This window comes from Enhydra lutris, unplaced genomic scaffold, assembly GCF_002288905.1.
Source record: "Enhydra lutris kenyoni isolate GAN:26980312 unplaced genomic scaffold, ASM228890v2 scaffoldscaffold13, whole genome shotgun sequence".
Taxonomy (NCBI): Eukaryota; Metazoa; Chordata; class Mammalia; order Carnivora; family Mustelidae; genus Enhydra; species Enhydra lutris.
Window position 1 is genome coordinate 3,531,990 of NW_019154097.1, and position 21,310 is coordinate 3,553,299.

Here is a 21,310-nt window from a genome sequence, read left to right on the forward strand (position 1 = left end):
TGACCGGATCGGACTGGGGGTGGGGGAGCGGGAGCTGGCATCAAAGCGCTAGCTTGAGGGTACTGAGCCTGACTGGGGCTCTCCCGGGCTTTCGCGTTACTGTGAGCTGCCTGCGGAACTTGAGCCTTTTTCTGGGGACGTCTGGGTTAGCGCACGCATTTGCTTTAATGGGGGAGGTCTGTGGGGTTTGCAAGGTACTGCAAGGAGTTTCAGGAGTCTGTAAAGACGGGAGAATCTGGTTGGTGGTGTCTCAAGTCTGTGAGGTTGAGCAAGTGTCTACAGCCTACGGCCGTACGGGAGAATCTGAGTTCTGGGAGATGGGCCGTAACAGCCAGATCTGTACCTGTGGAAGGTGGGTCAGAAAGGAATTCTGTGAATTTTAGAAGCCTAAGTGTTAATACGAAGTTAGAAGAGTCTGCAATCGCCGGAGAGAAGCAGGGCCCTTGCTTTGTACAAGTGTCAAATGACCTATGTGACAGTTACATATGTTCTGTAATTTAATTAGCGCTTGAGTCTTCTCTCCTATTTACACTCGCCCTACTAGTTCCCGAGATATAGCAGGGGGAAGTCCACGCTTACCAGGTACCTGTAGATGGCAGCACAGGACCCTTGCAGAACTGAAGGGCTCGGAGCCCAGGGCCTATCGCGGCTCTCTATAGAGCTGGCGGTATAGACTGTCGGTCAAACCTGGTAAAGTTCTCTGAAAGTGGAAGATTCTTTAGGTTTCTGGGACTTTCTGTGAGTAGTTAACTTAAGATAATTTACTAAACACCAATTGTATGCAAAGAAAAAAAAGGGTTTTTTCTCTATCCTAAAGGAACTTATTTAGGTTGTCATACAATTACCTAGATAATCCTACAGACAGTAAAATTGGAAGGGTTTGGGGTAGTGGAAAAACCATAGGATTTGTAATCATTTGTGTTGGCCTTTGAACTTTAGGTATTGGGTATTTACTACCTGTATGAATTTCGCTAAATTACTTGACTTAAAAAAATAAACTTAATTAATTTTAGAACAATTTTAGATGTATAGACCATTTATGAAGGCAATTCAGAGTTTCTGTTGTACACCACCCAATTTCTCTTCTTATTAACATTTAAATTAGTATGGTTCATCTGTTATAATTAATTAACCAATATTGATACATTATCATTAATTAAAGTACATACCTCATTCAGATTTCCTTAGTTCTTCTTTTTTTTTTTTTTTTTTTAAGATTTTATTTATTTATTTGACAGAGATCACAAGTAGGCAGAGAGCTAGGCAGAGAGAGAGAGGAAGCAGGCTCCCTGCTGAGCAGAGAGCCTGATGCTGGGTGCAATCCCAGGGCCCTGAGATCATGATCTGAGCTGAAGACAGAGGCTTAACCCACTGAGCCACCTAGATACCCCTTCCTTAGTTCTTCTTTACGCCTTTTCTCTGTTCCGGGATCCCATCCAGGATCTCAAATTGCATTTGGTTGTCATGTCTCCTTAAACTTCTCTTGGCTGTGACATTTTCTCAGACTTCCTGGTTTTTGATGACCTTGATGGTTTTACCATTAGATTTTTTTAAAATTTTATTTATTTATTTGACAGGCAGAGATCACAAGTAGGCAGAGAGGGAAGCAGAGAGAGAGAGGAGGAAGCAGGCTTCCCGCCGAGCAGAAAGCCCGATTTGGGGCTTGGTCACAGGATTCCTGGGATCATGACCTGAGCCGAAGGCAGAGGCACAACCCAACGAGCCACCCAGGCACCCCTGCCATTAGATATTTTATAGAATGTCTTTCAGTGGGATTTATCTGATGTGTTTCTCATGATTAGACTGAGGTTATGGGTTCAGGGAAGGATGACTCCTGATTTAAAGTGCCAGTTTCACTGACTGCTGCCCGGTCCAAAGATCCTGACCAGCAGGAAGTAGCTACCATTAGTTTTCACCCTTTTTCCCTAACAGGAGTTAGGGTTACCTCTTCAGAGGCAGGGAATGATGAAGGATAGTTGGAAGGCAGGCAAGCTGGAACAGGGGGCTCCTGCCTTAAAAGGAAACCACCTTTAAAAGGATTTTACACCACCCTGCAAGGAGCCCTCCACCTTTCCCATGTGATAGATAGGTGACAAAAACCTGATTGGATGACAGGTACAGGAAGGTTTAATCAGATTAAAACAGCCCACTAACAAGACCATAAAAACCCTAGATTTAGAAGTTCTGGTGGCAACCCTCTCAGGTCCCTTCCCTCCTCAGGAGCTTTGTGCTATAACTTTGCTGTCACTCAATAAATCTTGCTTTGCTGCTCACCAAAATAAAATAAAATAAAATAAAAAGTCCAGTTTCATCACATCATATCATGTCAATCTCTCTGTGTGTGTGTGTGTGTGTGTGTGTGTGTGTGTGTGGTATGTTTATATACACAGTATTGGCATTATACTGTTTACTCATATTACAGGTTTTTACTTTAAATCTCTCTCTCTCAAATGAATAAATAAAATCTTTTTAAAAATTAAATTAAAGAAAATAAATAAACATTTCTTTTTTAAAGATTTTATTTATTTATTTGACAGAGAGAGGCACAGCGAGAGAGGGAACGCAAGCAGGGGGAGTGGGAGAGGGAGAAGCAGGCTTCCTGCTGAGAAGGGAGCCCCATGAGGGACTCGATCCTACTGGGATCATGACCTAAGCTGAAGGCAGACGCTTAATGACTGAGCGGCCCAGGCGCCCCCAAAAAAGATTTCTTTATGAAATATTTTAAGCACAGAGAAAGTTATAAAGAATACTATAACAAACATCCACATTCTTCTCACAGAACTTTATGAAGTCTTAATATTTTACCACATTTGCTTTGAATTCTCTCTTCAGGAAACTAATATTTCAGATAGGTTGAGCTTTTATGTACTCCTTCCTAATCTCATTCCATTCTCTCACTTGCTCCTCATGTTCTCTCCTCAGAAGTAACCACTATTCCAAACTGGTATTTATTTTTCCTTTACATTTTTTTAAAAGATTTTATTTATTTATTTGACAGACAGAGATCACAAGTAGGGAGAGAGGCAGGCAGAGAGAGAGAAGGGGAAGCAGGCTCCCCGCTGAGCAGAGAGCCTGATACGGGGCTCGATCCCAGGACCCTGCCCTGGGATCATGACCTGAGCCGAAGGCAGAGGCTTTAACCCACTGAGCCACCCAGGCGCCCCTTCCTTTACATTTTTTAAAAAATAAATTTTTTGACTGATGTATATGTATTTCTATTGGATATATACTTAGAAGTAGAACTGCTGAGTAATAGGGCATGTATATGTTTAGCTCCAGTAGATATTGCCAATATTTTTTTCAAAGAGATTATAACAGTTCACATGCCCACAACACATGAGAAGTCTAGTTTCTCCACTTTCGTGCCAACTCTTGATGTTGTCAGTCTTTTTAATTTCAGCTATTCTAGTGTATTTGCACTGGTATCTCACTGTGGCCTTAGTCTGCATTTCCCTGATATCTAGTAAATTTGGGCACCTTTTTTTATGTCTATTGGTTACCTTTCATGACTTGCCTGGCCAAGTCGGCCTAGTTTTCTATTTGGTTGTCTGTCTTTTTTCTATTTGTAGGAGCTCTTTGTATATTCTGGATCTGATCCTTTTGTTAGAGAAATCTATTGCAAATAACTTTTCCCACTGTAGCTTGCTTTTTTATTTTCTAAGTGGTGTTTTTCAATGAACAGAAGTTCTTGCTTTAATACAGTTCAATATATTTCATAGTTTGTGGATAATGCATTTTATACCTGTTTGAGAAGTTTTTGCCTGGCAGTACTTCTAGTCCACGGATCCTGTACCTGTGGTTTAATAAAACCACCTTAAAAAAAAAAAGAAAAAGGAAGGGCGCCTGGGTGGCTCAGAGGGTTAAGCCTCTGCCTTCTGCTCAGGTCATTATCTCAGGGTCCTGGGATAGAGCCCCGCATCAGGGAGCCTGCTTCACCCTGCCTCTCTGCCTACTTGTGATCTCTCTCTCTCTGTCAAATAAATAAATTAAATATTTTTTTAAAAAGGAAGTCTTTGCCTATTCTAAGGAAATGAATATATTCTCTTATGTCATTGTCTAGAAGCTTTACCTTTTATAAGTCATCTGCAATAGATTTTGTATATCTTGTGAAGTAGGAGTCAAGGTTCATTTTTTTCCCCATATGGTTATGGAATTGATCCAGCACTTTTTTTTAAAAAGATATTTATTTATTTATTTGTCAGAGAGAAAGAGAGAGAGCGAGAGCGAGCACAAGCAGGGGGAGGGGCAGGGAGAGGGAGAAGCAGGCTCCCCACTGAGCAGGGAACCCTATGCAGTACTCGATCCCAGGTCCCCGGGATCACAACCCCACCCAAATGCAGATGCTTCATCAGTTGAGCCCCCATGATCCAGCACTTTTTGTTGAAAACATTGTCAAGTACAATTTCCAAAGCAAGATTCTTATAAAAATACAGAATGAAAACATAACAGAGATTCATTTAACTCATTATTGAGGTTATTAAGGAGGATGGTAAAGCATGTTTGATGAGCGTTCAAGGAAATTGGGTATTGTATTAGAGTTGTGGTGGGGGGGTGATATGGATGTTTGTGTATATATATATATACGCATATATATGCACATATATGTGTATGCATATATACATGTGTTTATATATATGTGCATACATATACATATACAGACACACACACATAAATAGGGATAGAGATAGAGAAATTTTATTATAAGGAATTGGCTTACAGGATTATGGAGGCTAACAAGTCCCAAGATCTTTAGCTGGCAAACTGGAGACGCAGAAAAAGTGATGGTATAGTTCCAGGCCCAGTCCAAAGGCCTGATAAAAAACCAGCAGTCTGGTTCCAGTCTGAAAGACAGCAGGAAGAGCTGATGTTTCGGTTTGAATCTAAAGGTAGGATAAAGGACCAATGTCCCACTTTATTTTATTTATTTATTTTTAAAGATTTTATTTATTTACTTGACAGATAGAGATCACAAGTAGGCAGAGGCAGAGAGAGAGAGGAGGAAGCAGGCTCCCCGCCGAGCAGAGAGCCCGATGTGGGGCTCGATCCCAGGACCCTGGGATCATGACCTGAGCCGAAGGCAGAGGCTTTAACCCACTGAGCCACCCAGGCGCCCCCCAATGTCCCACTTTAAAGAACTGGCCAGTCAGAGAGAAATTTCCTCTCTCTTTCTCTTTTAAAGATTTTATTTTTAAGTAATCTCTATACCCAACATGAAACTCAGACTCACAACCCTGAGATCAAGAGTCACATGCTCTACAGAGCAAGCCAGCCAGGCACTCAGAGAAATATTCTTCTAATCAGCCGTTTTGCTCTAGTGAGGGCTTCAGCTGATTGGACAAGGCCCACCACCTACATTAGGAAGAGCAATCTGCTTTACTCAGTCTATTCAAATGTTAATCTCATCCAGAAACATCCACCCAGAATAATGTTTAACCAAATATTTGGGTACTTTGCGGCCCAGTCAAACAGACATGTGAAATTAACCATCACAGGTACTTATAGGCATTTGAAAAAAGAATGTTAGATAAAAGTTAGTTAAAACTGGTTAATGTCTACAGGATAATAACACCATAACCTTTTCTTTTCTTCTTTTTTAAAAATATTTATTTATTTATTTATTTTACACAGAAAGAGAGAGAGAGAGTGCATGCAAACACAAGTGGGGGAGGGGGAGAGGGAGAGAGGGAAAGAAGCAGACTACCTAGAGAGCATGGAGCCCAATGTGGGGCTCAATTTCATGACCCTGAGATCATGATCTGAGCCAAAATCAAGACTCAGACACTTGACTGACCAGGTGCCCACCCCCTTTTTAAATTTCTTTATTTCAGTAATCTTTACATGCAACATAAGTCTCAAACTTATGACCGACCCTGAGATCAAGAGTCACATGCTCTTCTGACTGAGCCAACCAGGTGTCCCATAGCTTTTTCTGTTAGTCAGAAATCCTTTACATCATTACTGGACAAAAATCTGTAAGTTAACACATGACTTCACAGAGTTTTAGCCTTTAATCAATGATAAGTAGAGAATGAGTTAAGCATAAGTATATTGCCTTGATAGTTTACCTTTGACTAGCCCTACTGCCTTTTCTTTGCAGGATTTCCAAGTTGTGGATGATTTCTGTCAAAAAAAAAACTATCTTTACCCCCACTGCTCTACAGTATCTCCTTTTTCATAAAATAAGTATTCATCACAAGTGTTCTTCATAGCTATAATTTTGTAATAAATTTTGATATCTGGTAGCCCATGTCCTCTAACTTCAAGATTGTAAGATTATATTAACTATTCTTGGCCATTCCATTTCCATATCAAATTTTTTTTTAGCTAAACTCTACACCTAGTGTGGGGCCAAACTCATGACCCTGAGATCAAGAGTTATAAGCTTTACAGATGGAGCCAGGCAGGTGCCCCTCTATATAAATTTTAAGATCACCTTATTACTTTTAAAAATTAACATATAATGTATTATTTGTTTCAGGGGTACAGGTCTGTGAATCATCAGTCTTACACAATTCACAGCCCTCACCATAGCACATACCCTCCCTAATGTCCATCACCCAATCACCCAGGCACCCCAACCCTCCCACTCCCCTCCCCTCCAGATTATCACTTATCATACAGTCAGACACACAAACCTACCTACTAGGATTTTCATTAGGATTGTGTTGAATCTACGGACAAAACATTTAGATTGTTTCTAGTTTTTTGCTCTTACAAATAGATGTTAACTTTCCTTTATTTAATAAGGAGGTTGTAGGACTTCATGGGAATCTTTTCACTTTAAGCCCAAAGGAAATATAATAATTTGATGACTCTAAGCACACTGATCTTTTAGAACAAAACATTGAAGGAAATTTTATTTTCCCAAGAGGAATTCGTGAGTCAACAAGTTGAATGTATATTTTAATATATTTCAATGGTTTTAACTTTTTACATGTTGAGTTTGAGGTACCAGAATAGTTTTCAGGTAGAGAAATCTAGCAGGTTGTTGGACATATGGGTCTGAAGCTGATGAGAACAGTCTGAGCTAAAGACACAGATTTGGAATCTATTGCTTACAAATGTAAGCAATGTTAGAGTTTGTGAAAGAAAAAATGGGCTGTACACAGAGACTTGGGGCTCTATTTCATGACTATATTAACTAATTTGAGGAGGAAAATGAGCCTCAGTAACAGAGATTAAAGAGCAAGGGGGCCCTAGATATTGTGTGTATATGTGCTGGGGCTGTGGGCAGGCCTTGGTCTGTGCCATAGAGTTTTTCATGGTGCCTTGACCACTGGGCAGGGCTATGTGAGTTCTGAGTTCCTTCTCTCTACCGCATCCCCGACTAACCCCCAAACTTAACTAACTCCCAAATCTCTACTCCTTTTTCTGGCCCTTTGTATGTTTTTGCTCTTGAAAACAGTAACTATTCTCTTTTTGCCAGTAGGGTTGACTTCCTTTAGTTACCTGGATTTGCCCATCTGCGCAGGTTTCTAAAGATAGGAATTGATCTCCAAAAGTCCAGGACCAGGCAAGAGGGCACAGCATAGCAGCAGTGGGAGCTGGGGAGAGTACCCAGTGGGGCATGGGCAAGTCAGCTCCCCAACAGTTTAATAATGAGGTCCTGAAGACCCCCAACAAGTGCCAACAGCAGCATTGTGTCCGCCCCCCCCCCCCCCCCCACACACACACACTGAAGCGCTGCAAGAAGACAAACCAGGAGGCTCAGCATTATTCAGAAGTCCTGGCCAGCCCAAGGATGCTCAAACCCAGAGTCCAGTCACAGCCAGTTTGGAGAGAACCTGGAATGGGCCTCCTATGATCAGACAGGAAAGGAGATGGCTGATAGATGGTACAAAGAAATCAAGAACTACAGCTTCCAGCAGCCTGACTTCACCTCCAGGACAGGACACCTCACAGCCGTGGTTTGGAAGAATACAATAAAGATGGGAGTGGGTTGGGGCACCTGGGTGGCTCAGTGGGTTAAAGCCTCTACCTTCGGCTCAGGTCATGATCCCAGGGTCCTGGGATCGAGCCCCACATCAGGCTCTCTGTTCAGCAGGGAGCCTGCTTCCCTCCTGCCTCTCTGCCTACCTGTGATCTCTAGCTGTCAAATAAATAAATAAATAAAAATCTTTAAAAAAAAAAAAAAGCCTTTACTCTGATGGTTACCTAGACCACACTTATTTGGACTTTGGGGGAGAAGTCAATTTAAAAACTTTTTGCTATTTTTTACGGGACACCTGGGTGGCTCAGTTGGTTAAGCAGCTGCCTTCGGCTCAGGTCATGATCCCAGCGTCCTGCGATCGAGTCCCACATCGGGCTCCTTGCTTGGCGGGGAGCCTGCTTCTCCCTCTGCCTCTGCCTGCCATTCTGTCTGCCTGTGCTCGCTCTCTCTCCCTCTCTCTCTGACAAATAAATAAAAAAATCTTTAGAAAAAAAAATAAATAAAAAATAAAAATAAAAACTTTTTGCTATTTTTAAAGCAAATTTCTTTTGTACATTTCTTGTAATAGCCATCTTTGGACTTTTTGTGTTCTAACATTTGTGACGCTAAGAAGTAAAGTTCATTTTATGTGATCATGCATTGTAGCCTGCTTTTGGTAGATTTAAGAATTTAAAATTTAAGAATGTCTTTTTTTCCTTAAAGATTTTATTTTTAGGGGCACCTGGCTGGCTCAGTTGAAAGAGCCCATGACTTTTTTATTTTTTTAAGATTTTATTTATTTATTTGAGAGAGAGAGAGAGCGTGCGTGAGCATGAGAGCAGGGGGGAAGGGCAGGGGGAAAGGGACAAGCAGACCCCCAGCTGAGCAGAGAACTCAGTGGCATGGGACTTGATCCCAAGACCCTGGGATCATGACCTGAGCCCAGGGCAGACACAACTGCCTGAGCCAATCCAGGCACCCCAGCACATGACTCTTGATCTCAGAGTAGTGGGGTCAAGCCCCACATTGGCTATAGAGATTAACAAAACAAAAAACCAAAGCAAATTATTTTAAGTAGTTTTCCTTGGCTCCTGATGAGTCTGCAGTTGCCAATACTGTTTAGTTGTTGTTTTTTTTGACAAGTAAATGATGAATTTGAAGTGATTGAAGAATTAGCCTTGATGAATAGTCTGCATGAAATAATTACAGGTAAAAACGTTTTCAAAGAAGTTGAGATAGCACTAATTCAGCACAACCTGAAGTGGAATCTGCTGAACTGTGTCACAGCTGATGGTGGCAAAAATATATGTGCAGCAGAAAAAAGGCTTAGTTCAACAAATTTACAAGTCTAGTGAAAATGTCATGTATTAAAGTGTACAGTTATTCATGGGGTGCCTAGGTGGCTCAGTTGGTTGAGCATTTGACTCTTGGTTTTGGCTCAGGCCTTGATCTCATGGGTTGTGAAATCCAGCCATGCTGGGCTCTGTGCTCAGTGGGGAGTCTTCTTGAAGAGTCTATCCCTCTGTCCCTCTCCCCACACTTGTGTGGGTGCATGCGTGCTCGTGCATACACTCTCTCTCAAATAAATATATCTTCAAAAAAATGTATGATTATTCACTGCAGAAAGTACTTTGTAGAAAATATGTAAATTTATCATGGGTTATTAAACTACTAGTGTCAGCAGTTGACTTCATTCACTCTCAAACACAACCATCATCAATTCTGTAGCTTTTGTTTGTTTGTTTTTTGTTTTGTGAGAAATAGAAGCTGAATATCTTGCTTTGCTCCACTCCACAGCAATTTGATGGCTTAGTATTGGTAATGTTTTATTATGATATTTTGAGCAAAAATTAGGCAGGGGTGCCTGGCTGGTGGAGCATGTGACTCTTGATCTCAGAGTTGTGAGTTTGAGCCCCACGTTGGGGGGAGAGATTATTATTTTTTATTTTTTAAAATATATTTTTTAAAAGATTTTATTTATTTATTTGACAGAGATTGAGAGAGAGAGAGAGAGCACAAGCAGGGGGAGCAGCAGACAGAGGAAGAGGGAGAGAAGTCTCTCTGCTGAGCAGGGACTCAGTTCCAGGATCCTGGGCCATCACCTGTGCTGAAGACAGACCTTAACCCGCTGAGTCACCTGGCAACCTGCAATTACTTTATTTATTTGTTTATTTATTTTTTCTGCAATTACTTTAAAAATAAATAAAAACTTCATTTAGAAAATTGAGCAAATGTCAAGAGGAGAATCTAGTAGAATTCTATAAATGCTTTCCAAGCAATGAATATGCTCAGTTGAATCGCATGTTCATGGACTGATAGCAGTATTTAACAGTAGTTATCTGTGAGAAAAGACAGATGAAATTCATAAGATCTCATTACAGATCAACATTAGTACTTGAACATTTGCAGTTGATTCTAATAATACTTGACCCCCAACTAAGCAAAATGCATACTCTCCAAAAGAATTTCATCCTTCTCATTAGTAGACTTATTGTACCAAAAACTTGTATTCAATTATTATTGGTTTATTTTGAATGTTACCATTTAAAAAGTTGTGGAAATTTGTTTCTTCTCTTGTTATACAAGTACCTATACAACAGCCTCAATTTTGCTTTTTTTGGCCTAAAACCTAAATATTTACTAAACGGTCCTTTACAGAAGAAGTTTGCTGTTCTCTGCTCTAGACAGTGCCCGGTACTAAAACTGCAAGAACACCCAGCAATTTCTTTTGCTTGTTTGCAAGTCTTGGATAATTTTTTCCAATAGTGAGAAACACACGTCCCTTCCTTCATGAAGTTTATATATTTGCTAAGTTAACCATACCTTCCCCACTTATTAAGTATTCAAATAATTCTGAAACCTCCAGGTATGTATGCAAACAACCCACTTCTTCCTTCTAACCATGATCATAGCACTTTTCATGGTCTGTCTATCCCCAGACTGTGCATTCTTTGAAGAAATGTCTTATTCCTCTTTGTGTCTGTAGCATGATATGTAGTACTTGATAGATGCTCAATAAATTTTTCTTTTATTTTCAAAGATTTTATTTATTTATTTGACAGAGAAAGATCACAAGTAGGCAGAGCAGGCAGAGAGAGAGGGAAGCCAACTCCCCACCAAGCAAAGAGCCCGATGTGGGGCTCGATCCCAGGACCCTGAGATCATGACCTGAGTGGAAGACAGAGGCTTAACCCACTGAGCCACCCAAGCACCCCTCAATAAATTTTTCTTGAATGCATCAACACTTACTTACATCTCTTGTAAGGTCTCTTTCTCTGATATTTATCCATTTGTATAGGATTACAGTGTTACTAATAAATAGATATTAAGTAAATATTTGATAGGAATGACTAAACTGATTTATAGGAATTCATTGAATTATTTGGCATTCTGATTTTCAGATTTCACTACTTAGATAATCCTGTACAAATATCTTTTTGCACAGCTTTCCCCCCATTTATTTGAATTATTTTCATGGAATATATTCCCACAGTGGAATTTTATTCATTTGGCAGTATTTACCGAGTTCCAAATATGCTGGGCTAAGGGCACCTGGCTGGCTCAGTCAGTGGAGCATATGACTCTTGATCTTGGGATCATGAGTTTGAGCCCCATGTTGCGTGTAGAATTTACTTAAAAATAAAATCTTTAAGGGGCGCCTGGGTGGCTCAGTGGGTTAAAGTCTCTGCCTTGGCTCAGGTCATGATCCCAGGGTCTTGGGATCGAGCCCTGCATCAGGCTCCCAGTTCAGCGGGGAGCCTGCTTCTCCCTCTCCCACTCCCTCTGCTTGTGTTCCCTCTCTTGCTGTCTCTCTCTCTGTCAAATAAATAAATAAATGAACATTTAAAAGAAAAAACATGGTTTAAAAATATTTTATTTATTTTCTGTCAGAGAGAGACAGAACGCAAGCAGGGGGAGTGGCAAACAGAGGGAGAAGCAGGGTCCCTGCTGAGCAAGGAGCTTGATGTGGGACTTGATCCCAGGACGCTAAGATCATGACCTGAGCTCAAGGCAGATGCTTAATCGACTGAGCCACCCACATGTCCCTGTCCTAATCACTTTGACTAATGTCCAGTTTTATTTTTGACAATAACCAAGTCTAAAAACATTCTCATTCATTAATTTATTCATGTATTCAATTAGTCAACAAGTCTTTTTTGGGCATCATTACCAGATGTGTTATGTGTTAGGGATAAAGATATAGAAAACAGGTCCTTTGTTGTTGAGGAGCTCTGTGTCTAAAGGAAGGATAGATATGCAATTATTTTTAAAGAAGATAAGATCTATATGGAACAATATACAGGTAGTTTGGTTATTTTCTTGTTCACCCTCTCCGACCATTTCTTTTCCATCTCGTTTTCCTACTCCTTAAAAGTAGGTGTTCTCCATAAAAGACCTTTGTTCCTTTCTGAGTTTATGTAGTCTCCTAGCAACCATAGGGCTCTCAAACTCTTTTCAACTTACTCTTAAATACCTGTACAGGTTCAGTGATTCCATTTCTTGATTTGATCATGCAACTTATTCTCTCTATATATGAAATACCCTTTCTTCCATATGTGCATGTTCAGTGCTGTCCATACGTTGAGATCCACCTCCTCCACATACTACTTCTCTCTTGTGAAGCCTATCTTGATTCCTCCATAGCTTCTGCTGAATTTCTCCAGTTCTTAAGAGGCAATATAGCAGTGTGGCTAACTGAGCTCTGGTGAAAGATACAGTTGGGTTTGGATTCTAGTTTTGCTTCATTTTCTTTATTTTAAAAATGGAGATTAAAATTGTTATATCTTTATTGGTTGGAAGATCTATCTCTAGCTTGGACTGCTTTCTCAGGGTTCAAGTCCACATTATCTATCTAGTGGGTACATATGACAATCTCAAGCCTAATGTATATGTCCAAAAGGAAACGTTTCTCCCCAAACCTTGGTTTCCTCTGTATCAGTAAACTGTAGCATCATCCTTTCAGTCAATCCAACTTTAAAACTCTCTCTCCCTCCAATGGTTTGCTACTAAAGAAATGATATTCTTATTCTCCCCTGTATTCACAATCATTGTGTGCCAAGTTCTATCACATTAGTTCCTTAACACTGAGATGTGTTAAAGGGATTGTTCTTTCTTGTACCCCTCAGTTCCAATATTCACTGCCCCAGTTAAGTTCTTCGCTCTTTCACAGGTCTTTCCCAACACCTTGTAAACTTTTTATGGATAGTAAATGTGCTTTGTTTGCTTTTGCATCCTCTCATTAAGACTGATCTAGGGGCGCCTGGGTGGCTCAGTGGGTTAAAGCCTCTGCCTTCAGAAGCTCAGGTCATGATCTCAGAGTCCTGGGATCAAGCCCCACATCGGGCTCTCTGCTCAGCGGGGAGCCTGCTTCTCTCTCTCTCTCTGCCTGCCTCTCTGCCTACTTGTGATCTCTCTCTCTGTCAAATAAATAAATGAAATCTTTAAAAAAAAAAAGACTGATCTAAAAGACACTTAATAAATATGTGTTAATTAGTTATTTATATTAAATTTCTCATTAGGCATTGGGAGATATTTTCTAAGAGATAGGGAACTTGGAGGAAGAGTGAACTTTTAATGGCCTTGGAGCATGACTTAAAGATAGTCATAAAGTTGGTAGATGGTTCCCCTGCATCAGGGTTCTAATCTAGACCCCTTCTTTCTTGCCTGAGGGCTCCCAAAAAAGGCAGCAACAGAGCCAAACTTAGGTATTTCGGGCTGAACCTCTTGAGATTCTTGGGTTCTTTTCACTACTTACTTTCCTTGATCCCTCCCCTCTTCCTTCTCATTTCCTGGATTTCAGAGTCCTAGCTCTCAGCTACCTGCGAACTAAACCTGAAGTATGAATTCCATTCAAATGCTGAAGAACTTTCAAGTACTGTACTGGAAAACCTAATGAAGACTGTGTGGCATGGAGGACTGGTTTTCTATCCCTGTCTGAGTTGCTTCTGAAGGTTCATTTATCTTGTTGATGAGTATAACTGGTGCCTGTCAAGGGCCAAGAGGGCCAAAGACGTCATTGTGTTTTTCCTCTGAACATTAAAAAAAAAAGATTTTATTAATTTGAAAGGAGAGAGAGAGACAGAGAGACAGAGAGAGAGAAAGCAGGAGCAGGGGGAGAGGCAGAGGGAGAGAGAGAGAGAAGCAGACTCCCTGCTGAGCGGGGATCCTGGTGTAGGGCTTGATTCCAGGACACTGAGATCATGAACTGAGCTGAAGGCAGACACTTAACTGAATGAGCCACCCAGGTGCCCCTTTTCTGAACTTTTAACTGGGACACTGGGATTCCTCAGAGCTTACATCACAAACTTTAGACAATGGCTCTTGCTCTGCTTACCTTCCCTTTACTTCCCAGCCATATTCCTACCTTCATGTCCACAAAACTAAGTTAACAAACATGTATTGGGCATTTTTGTATGTACTAGGTAATTTAAATGCATTTCCTCATTTAAACTTCAAAACCATATTATAAAGCAGTTACTATTATTATTCTTTGGGAAATTGAGGCCATGTAGCATGCCCAAGGTCAAAGTATTAGAGCTAGAACTCAAATCCAAGTGTGGTAGGCAGATTTCTAGGATGGTCCCCCAATGATGGCTGTCCCTGTGAGGCAGTTTCTGGTGGTATTCATGTCCTTGTGTAATCCCCTTCCCTTGAATGTGACTTGCTTCTGATGCATAGAATACAGCAAAAATGAGGGGATGTCACTTCCGTGATTAAGCTAAAAAATAATGTGACTTCCATTTTGCTAAAAGACTTTATTGCCTTCTCCGCTTGTATGCTTTAAGCAAGCAGCCATGTGGGAAAGGCCCAATGACAAGGAACTGAGTGAGACAGGCCAACAGCCTAGGGGGAATTGAGTCCTGCCCACAATTACATGAGTGAGCTTAGAAGTGGATGCTTTTTTAGTCAAGCTGGCACTTTGATAACAGTCTGTAAAAAACCTGAGCCAGAGGATCCAATCAAGTCATACTCAGATTCCTGACCCACAGAAACTGTGAGATAATGTTGTTTCAAGCCACTAAGTTTTGGAATAATTTATTGCACAAAAATAGATAGTATACCAGGTGGATCTGATTGGCTTCAAGGTTCATGCTCTCCTCAATTTTATAAAGGACAGCTGGGCTAGATAGCTAGGTAGCCCAACCTCCAGCAGTCCAGAGAATGCCCATTATTTTGAGGGTCAGCATCTCTGTTGACAAGGCTGGCTCATTTGCAGTGGTCAAAATCTTCCTCGGGGTATTGCTCCAAATTTGGATGAACACTGGAAGGATCAAGTATTCTTCATTGCATTTGCTACTGCTTGCTATTGCATTTGGAGTGTCACTCTCTCATAGCAACTATTCCACCGAGAGAAATCATATGATAGCTGGGTTTGCTTCTGGAGGGCAAAGACCCTGTTAGATTGACAGACCCTCCCTGGGACTGCCGGCAGAATTCCATGGGGCCAAGAGTTGCAAATGCTGAAATCTTAGTTGGCCTAATGAGGTCTTAGAAAGCCTCTCCTCATCTATGGCCATACCACCCTGAACGCGCCCGATCTCGTCTGATCTCGGAAGCTAAGCAGGGTCGGGCCTGATTAGTACTTGGATGGGAGAAAGCCTCTCCTCTAATGGTGCTCAGCCCTGGCATCACATTAGAATCACCTGGGGAGGGGCACCTGGGTGGCTCAGTGGGTTAAAGCCTCTGCCTTTGGCTCAGGTCATGATCCCAGGGTCCTAGGATCGAGCCCCGCATCCGGCTCTCTGCTCAGCAGGGAGCCTGCTTCCCTTCCTCTCTTCTCTGCCTGCCTCTCCGCCTACTTGTGATCTCTCTCTGTCAAATAAATAAAATCTTAAAAAAAAAAAAAAGAATCACCTGGGGAGCTTTTAAGACATAGGATTCCTGAGCTATACCCCAAACCAATTAGATGAGAACTGTGGTGTGGAAGGGGTGTTGGATCTGTACGTTATACTATGTGTCTTCCTGTTTTCTGTTCTGATCTTTTTCACTTCCTCACATGTTCATTTGTCATCCTACCAGAGAAGTCCTAGCTTAAAATACTTATCGTCCCTCTATCCTTCATTCAGTAAATATTTACGGCCTCATTTCTATATACCAGGTGCTATTACAGCCGTTGGAGATACAATGGCGTGCAAGAAAAAAAAGAACTGGTCTCCAAACATTTTACTTTATGCTCACTCAGTTATTTTACTTTTTTTTTTTTGTAGTTGCTAATTAAAACATGTTTGTCTTGTGGTATGATCTTGCTAAATTATTACCAGTAGGGGTTCCGACAGCTGTAATCGATAGAGTAAGAAGTCGAACGGAAATTTCTTCAATGAAAAAAATCTTCTTGGGTAGGAGGAGCAGAGGGTTTCAGTTACCTCCTCCTAGTGAGGAGAAGCCCCGCCCTCTCTGTTCCACGCTTATTAGTGGGCGGAGCTGCCTTCATTCTTGCACGTAGGAAAGAGGAAGGAAACCCCGCCTCTTACGTGCTTATGGGAGGTGGGGTCGGTGGACTGGGCGTGAGTTGATTGGCTGGGAGGCGGAGCGCCACGGGTAGGCTCCTTCCAGACGCTCGCCGGGATCCCTGTGGAGCGAAAGGAGGGGGGTAGTCCCGGTAGCTCCTGTCCACCAGCGATGGCGTCGCGGTGCCGCGCCCAGTCTCCTGCCTCCCCAACCGTACTCACAGCTATTGGGAGCCCAGTCAGACGGTGAGAATTGACGCGGGTCCGAGAGAGCGGCGGGACGCTGCCTTCTACCGGGACCATGAGGAGCGGTCAGACCTGTGGGGCCGATAGCGGGAGCAGCCGCGGCACCTGCTGAGAGGAAAAGAGGGAGCGGCCGGGTGCGGCGGCGCGGCTGGGGTACGGCGGAGGCTCGCCGGTGCCTCGGCCATGTCACTGCTCTGTGTACGCGGTGAGTGTGTGGACTGGCGGGGAACGGGGCGAGGGTCGTCGAGGTGTCCCCACACGCTTCCAGTGGGCGTGGGGTTACCACCTTTTCCAGACTTCACTTCCCGTTCGTGCCTCGGGGGGCGATTATGTTAACACATTTATAAACATTTAAAGAGGTTCTTTCCACCCTTTCTTGTTTTCCCTCACTCTCTTGTGGGGGACTGTTAACCTCTCCATTTCCGTGGCCATGTGACAGAGTTGTTGGCCGGCAGGCCCAGATCCTATTAAACAGTGACTGGGGCTCTTTTCCAGTGAGAGTGGAATAGCTAGGAAACCGCGAATAGTTGGTGTCAACAGTGGGCAGTCTCCCTTCCTTTTCCCTGCACGTGAAACTGCAGGCGGTTTAGTAGAAGGTTCTTTTTATCGCTATTTAAATGCGATGTAGTACAGCTGTCACATCCCTTCTTCCAGTGTATTTCTTGGCTGGCACCCTCTGTTGCTTGTCTGGTTCCCTGCTTCTCTGTAGTGTAGGATAAGGTTATTCTAATATTCGACTTGGAAAGGTGTGTTGTCTTCTCTCCTTTTGGAGCAGAGCATAAGTCGTATTGACCTATATGTATGTTTATGTATTAGCTTCTGTCACAGTAATCAAAGGGCCTTTATTGCTTTTTCGCTGAGGACGCTTGACCCATCTAAGAAGATATTTTAAGGCAAGAGCTTTGGGGGTTAAGATGAGGCAAGGTGCATGGATTAAGCTCTGTGAGGGTAGAGATTGTTTCTTACAGGTTTTTGTATTCTTGGTGCCTGACACAGGAGCTCAGTACTGGCTTTGAATAAATGCACGGGAGTACTGTGATTTTAGAGATTATCTGATTAGAAAAAGCAGGGCTTGGATTACCCATTGAATTTGATCTTGGACAACTGAAGTTACAGCCTATCATATCAGTGTTCAACAAGATGTAGGATAAGGTGGCTTGATGATGAGAGAAAGAATTTATCTGCAAGAGCCTTTTCCTGGTACCCTTCACTGGATAGAGTTCATGTTTCTTTTGGCTCTGTGGATTAGAAGCATTGTTATTTGTGATTTCTCTGATGGGTGTTTCCCCCAGCTGCTGGCAAAGGGAACTGTTTTGCTCTGCTCTCTTCCACTGTTTTGTTAAATCTCCATTAACCCAAAATGGATTTGACTATTTCCAAGGGATTAGGAGGCAATTTTTTTTCTTCATGGTTGATTTTTCATTAATGAGAATTTTGCTCTGCTTTTAGTAAGACATTTTCTCTAAGCAGCTGGGAATCTATTTATTCCTTTAGATCCCTGCTGTTGAGTAGCAGGATTTGGGAGGTTGGGTTTTGCAATGTCCCTTGGACAGTTTAAATCTCTTCTGCTGTACTGTATTATAGTGCTAGTCCTTATGAAAGACTGTTTAGGCAGCAACTCTATTAAACCAGAAATTCCAATTTAATTGCATTTAAATAACTTCAGAGAAGGAGCTGCTGCAGTTCTAATATTGGGCAACTATCATTGTCTAGAAATTCTATTTAGCTAACTTCTTTCTGTTTTCACATTATATTAGTCGAATCTCTCTTCTTTTGAACCTGGGGGAATTAGAGACCAGCAGGTCATTGTCTTTTGAATGGAGATCCTGAAGATTATTAATTACTGAAACAAGCAGGTACCTCATACAGAAGTATTCATATTAAATGCCAAAGTATCCATTCTGGGAGAACTTACAGAAATGGATCAAAATAAATCTTTCTAAAATGATATTCTTGCATTATATTTTGGCAGTTAGGAATGTTCATGTTATGAAAGAAGCCTGTGTAATGATATTGCAGAACTCAATATCAGTTCATCTTGGTGTAGAATTGAATTAGAAACTTTTCCCCCGTAGTCAAAGTTCAAACAGTAGTAGAAACTGGTGTAGAAATTGGCAAACTGGTATTTAGTTATCTCCAGACATCTAAAGAAGTCAGTTTCGGGTGCTCCTCCTTGGGTGTAGAGATTCTTAAAAAACGAAAACAAAACTTCATTCCAGAGGACAGAATTGGGACAAGTTGACCAGTGGTTGAAAATGATAAGAAACTCTACATCTCTCCTGAGAAGTACAAAATTACCAAAGACACAGTATCATTGGAAATCACTAGAAGAGGGGCACCCGAGTGGTTCAGTCGGTTTAACATCTCCCTTCGGTTGTGGGATTGAGTCCTGCATTGGGCTTCCTGCTCAGTGGGGAGTCTACTTCTCCCTCTGCCCCTCCCCCAACTCATGGTCACATGCTTTCTCTCTCTCTCTCTCTCTCTCTCTCTCTCTCACTCACTCAAAAATAAATAAAATCTTAAAAAAGTCAGTTTCTGTCCATATACACTATGGAGTATTATGCCTCCATCAGAAAGGATGAATACCCAACTTTTGTAGCAGCGTGGTCGGGACTGGAAGAGATTATGCTGAGTGAAATAAGTCAAGCAGAGAAAGTCAATTATCATATGGTTTCACTTATTTGTGGAGCATAACAAATAGTATGGAGGACAAGCGGAGATGGAGAGGAGAAGGGAGTTGAGGGAAATTGGAAGGGGAGGTGAACCATGAGAGACTATGGACTCTGAAAAACAATCTGAGGGTTTTGAAGGGGTGTGGGGTGGGAGTTGGGGGATCCAGGTGGTGGGTATTGGAGAGGGCACGGATTGCATGGAGCACTGGGTGTGGTGCAAAAATAATGAATACTGTTACGCTGAAAAAATAAAAAATTAAAAAAAAAAAAGTCAGTTTCTTGGTATAACCCTTTAATCATGTCTTTTTGCCTATGGGTTAAGGTCTCTTTTTTGGCCCTATATTTTTGCCTATCCTTATACAGATATTTAGCTATAGCACTAACTCTGCTCATTCCTGCCTTTGCACCACTGTTCTGCATTTGTACCCCCTGAAATATTCTTTTTGAATTTTCTGCTTATCAAAAATGTTTTCTTCCTTTCCCAGCATACGGTCTACTTTTTTTTGTTGTTGTTGTTGAAATGTTCCTGAGTTCCTGTCCTCAGTGATCTTTTTTCTCCTTTACACTTTTAAACTATAAATGCCTTTAAATATAAATTACTTATGGGCTGAACAGTACTACTAATTTGTCAATGAATTGTATACTGTTGGGCAACTTTTCTTTTACTGTTTATGGTGACCCAGACAAAGAAAATAGTGACAGTGGTCAGATCAGATCTGGAATTTTGTGTTCATTTGGGGTATTTGATTCTAAGAGGCACATTGAGAAAATAGAATTTCTTCAGAGGAGAATCATTAGAATAATGAAGGGGGTAGAAAACATTTGAGGAATTGAGAGGTTTAGTTTTGAGATAATTTAAGAGGGGAAGTATCATAACAGATGAAAATTGTTTTAAAAAACTTCATTGCAGGGGTGTCTCTCTGGCTCAGTCCATGAAGCATGCGACTCTTGACCTGGGGGTTGTGAGTTTGAGCCCCAAGTTGGGTGTAGAGATTACTTAAACAAAAATAAAACTTCATTCCAGAGGGCAGATCTGGGGCAAGTTGACCAGTGATTGAAAATTATAAGAAACTCTACATCTGAAACTAATGATGTACTATATGTTGGCTAATTGAATTTAAATTAAAAAAATTAGAAGAAATGATATTTACTTATTTATTAATTAATTAAATATTTTATTTATTTGTTTGACACAGAGAGAGAGAGAGATGGAGAGAGAGGGAACACAAGCAAGGGGAGTGGGAGAGGGAGAAGCAGGCTTCCTGCCAAGCAGGGAGCCTCATATGGGTGTGTGGGGGGATCACAGGACCCCGGGATCATGACCCGACCCAAAGGCAGACGATTAATGACTGAGCCACCCATGCGCCCTGATTTTTAAAAATTTTTTTTAAACTTTGAGGTTTTTTTTTTTTTTTTTTTAAGTTTTTTTTATTTATTACTTGACAGAAAGAAAGCGAGAGAGGGAGCAGGGGCAGTGGGAGAGGGAGAAGCAGGCTTCCCGTTTAGGATCCTGGGCTTCATTTGGAGGCTTGATGTGGGGCTGGATCCCAGGACCCTGGGATCATGAACTGAGCCAAAAGCAGATGCTTCTCGACTGAGCAACCCAGGCGCCCCAAGAAATGATTTTAGTTTAAAGTAAGGAAGAACGTTAAATTAGAGCTGTTCTTAAAGGGAATGGACTACTTATGATTTTTTTTTTTTTTTTTTAAGGACATTTTAAGCAGAAACTGAATGAGTGGTAAGAATGTTCTGAAAGACATTGAGTGGGAGGTTGGACTTGATGAATTTTAAGAAACCGCCTTTTCATAGAATTCACTTAGTTTTTCTTTAAAAATTTGGCACAACTTTCTTCATACTACTGATATCTTTTTGCTTCCAAAAGGTCTAATACCACATGAGCAACTTGAGTAAAGGATTTTCTTTAACTTTTGGTGTCTTGGTATTTGTCAGTAGTTTTTCCCAACAAATTATAAGCATTTTGAGAATTGAGTCTTTCTATATATATATATATATATATATATATATATATATATATA

The 21,310-nt window shown here is 41.4% G+C and overlaps 1 protein-coding gene and 1 pseudogene across 1 annotated transcript in view; both read left to right on the forward strand.

Moving 5' to 3' along the window:
* The first annotated feature begins 7,567 nt into the window (after nucleotides 1-7,567).
* On the forward strand, nucleotides 7,568-13,100 carry LOC111146007 (annotated as a pseudogene).
* A 3,485-nt stretch (nucleotides 13,101-16,585) lies between these two features.
* Nucleotides 16,586-21,310, forward strand: part of LOC111145919 (unc-13 homolog B) — a 213,794-nt gene continuing 209,069 nt past the window's right edge. The window contains exon 1 of the mRNA XM_022501228.1: nucleotides 16,586-16,807. Within this exon, the coding sequence (XP_022356936.1) occupies nucleotides 16,786-16,807 (22 nt within the window). The 5' untranslated portion in view covers nucleotides 16,586-16,785. The remainder of the gene's footprint in view (nucleotides 16,808-21,310) is intronic.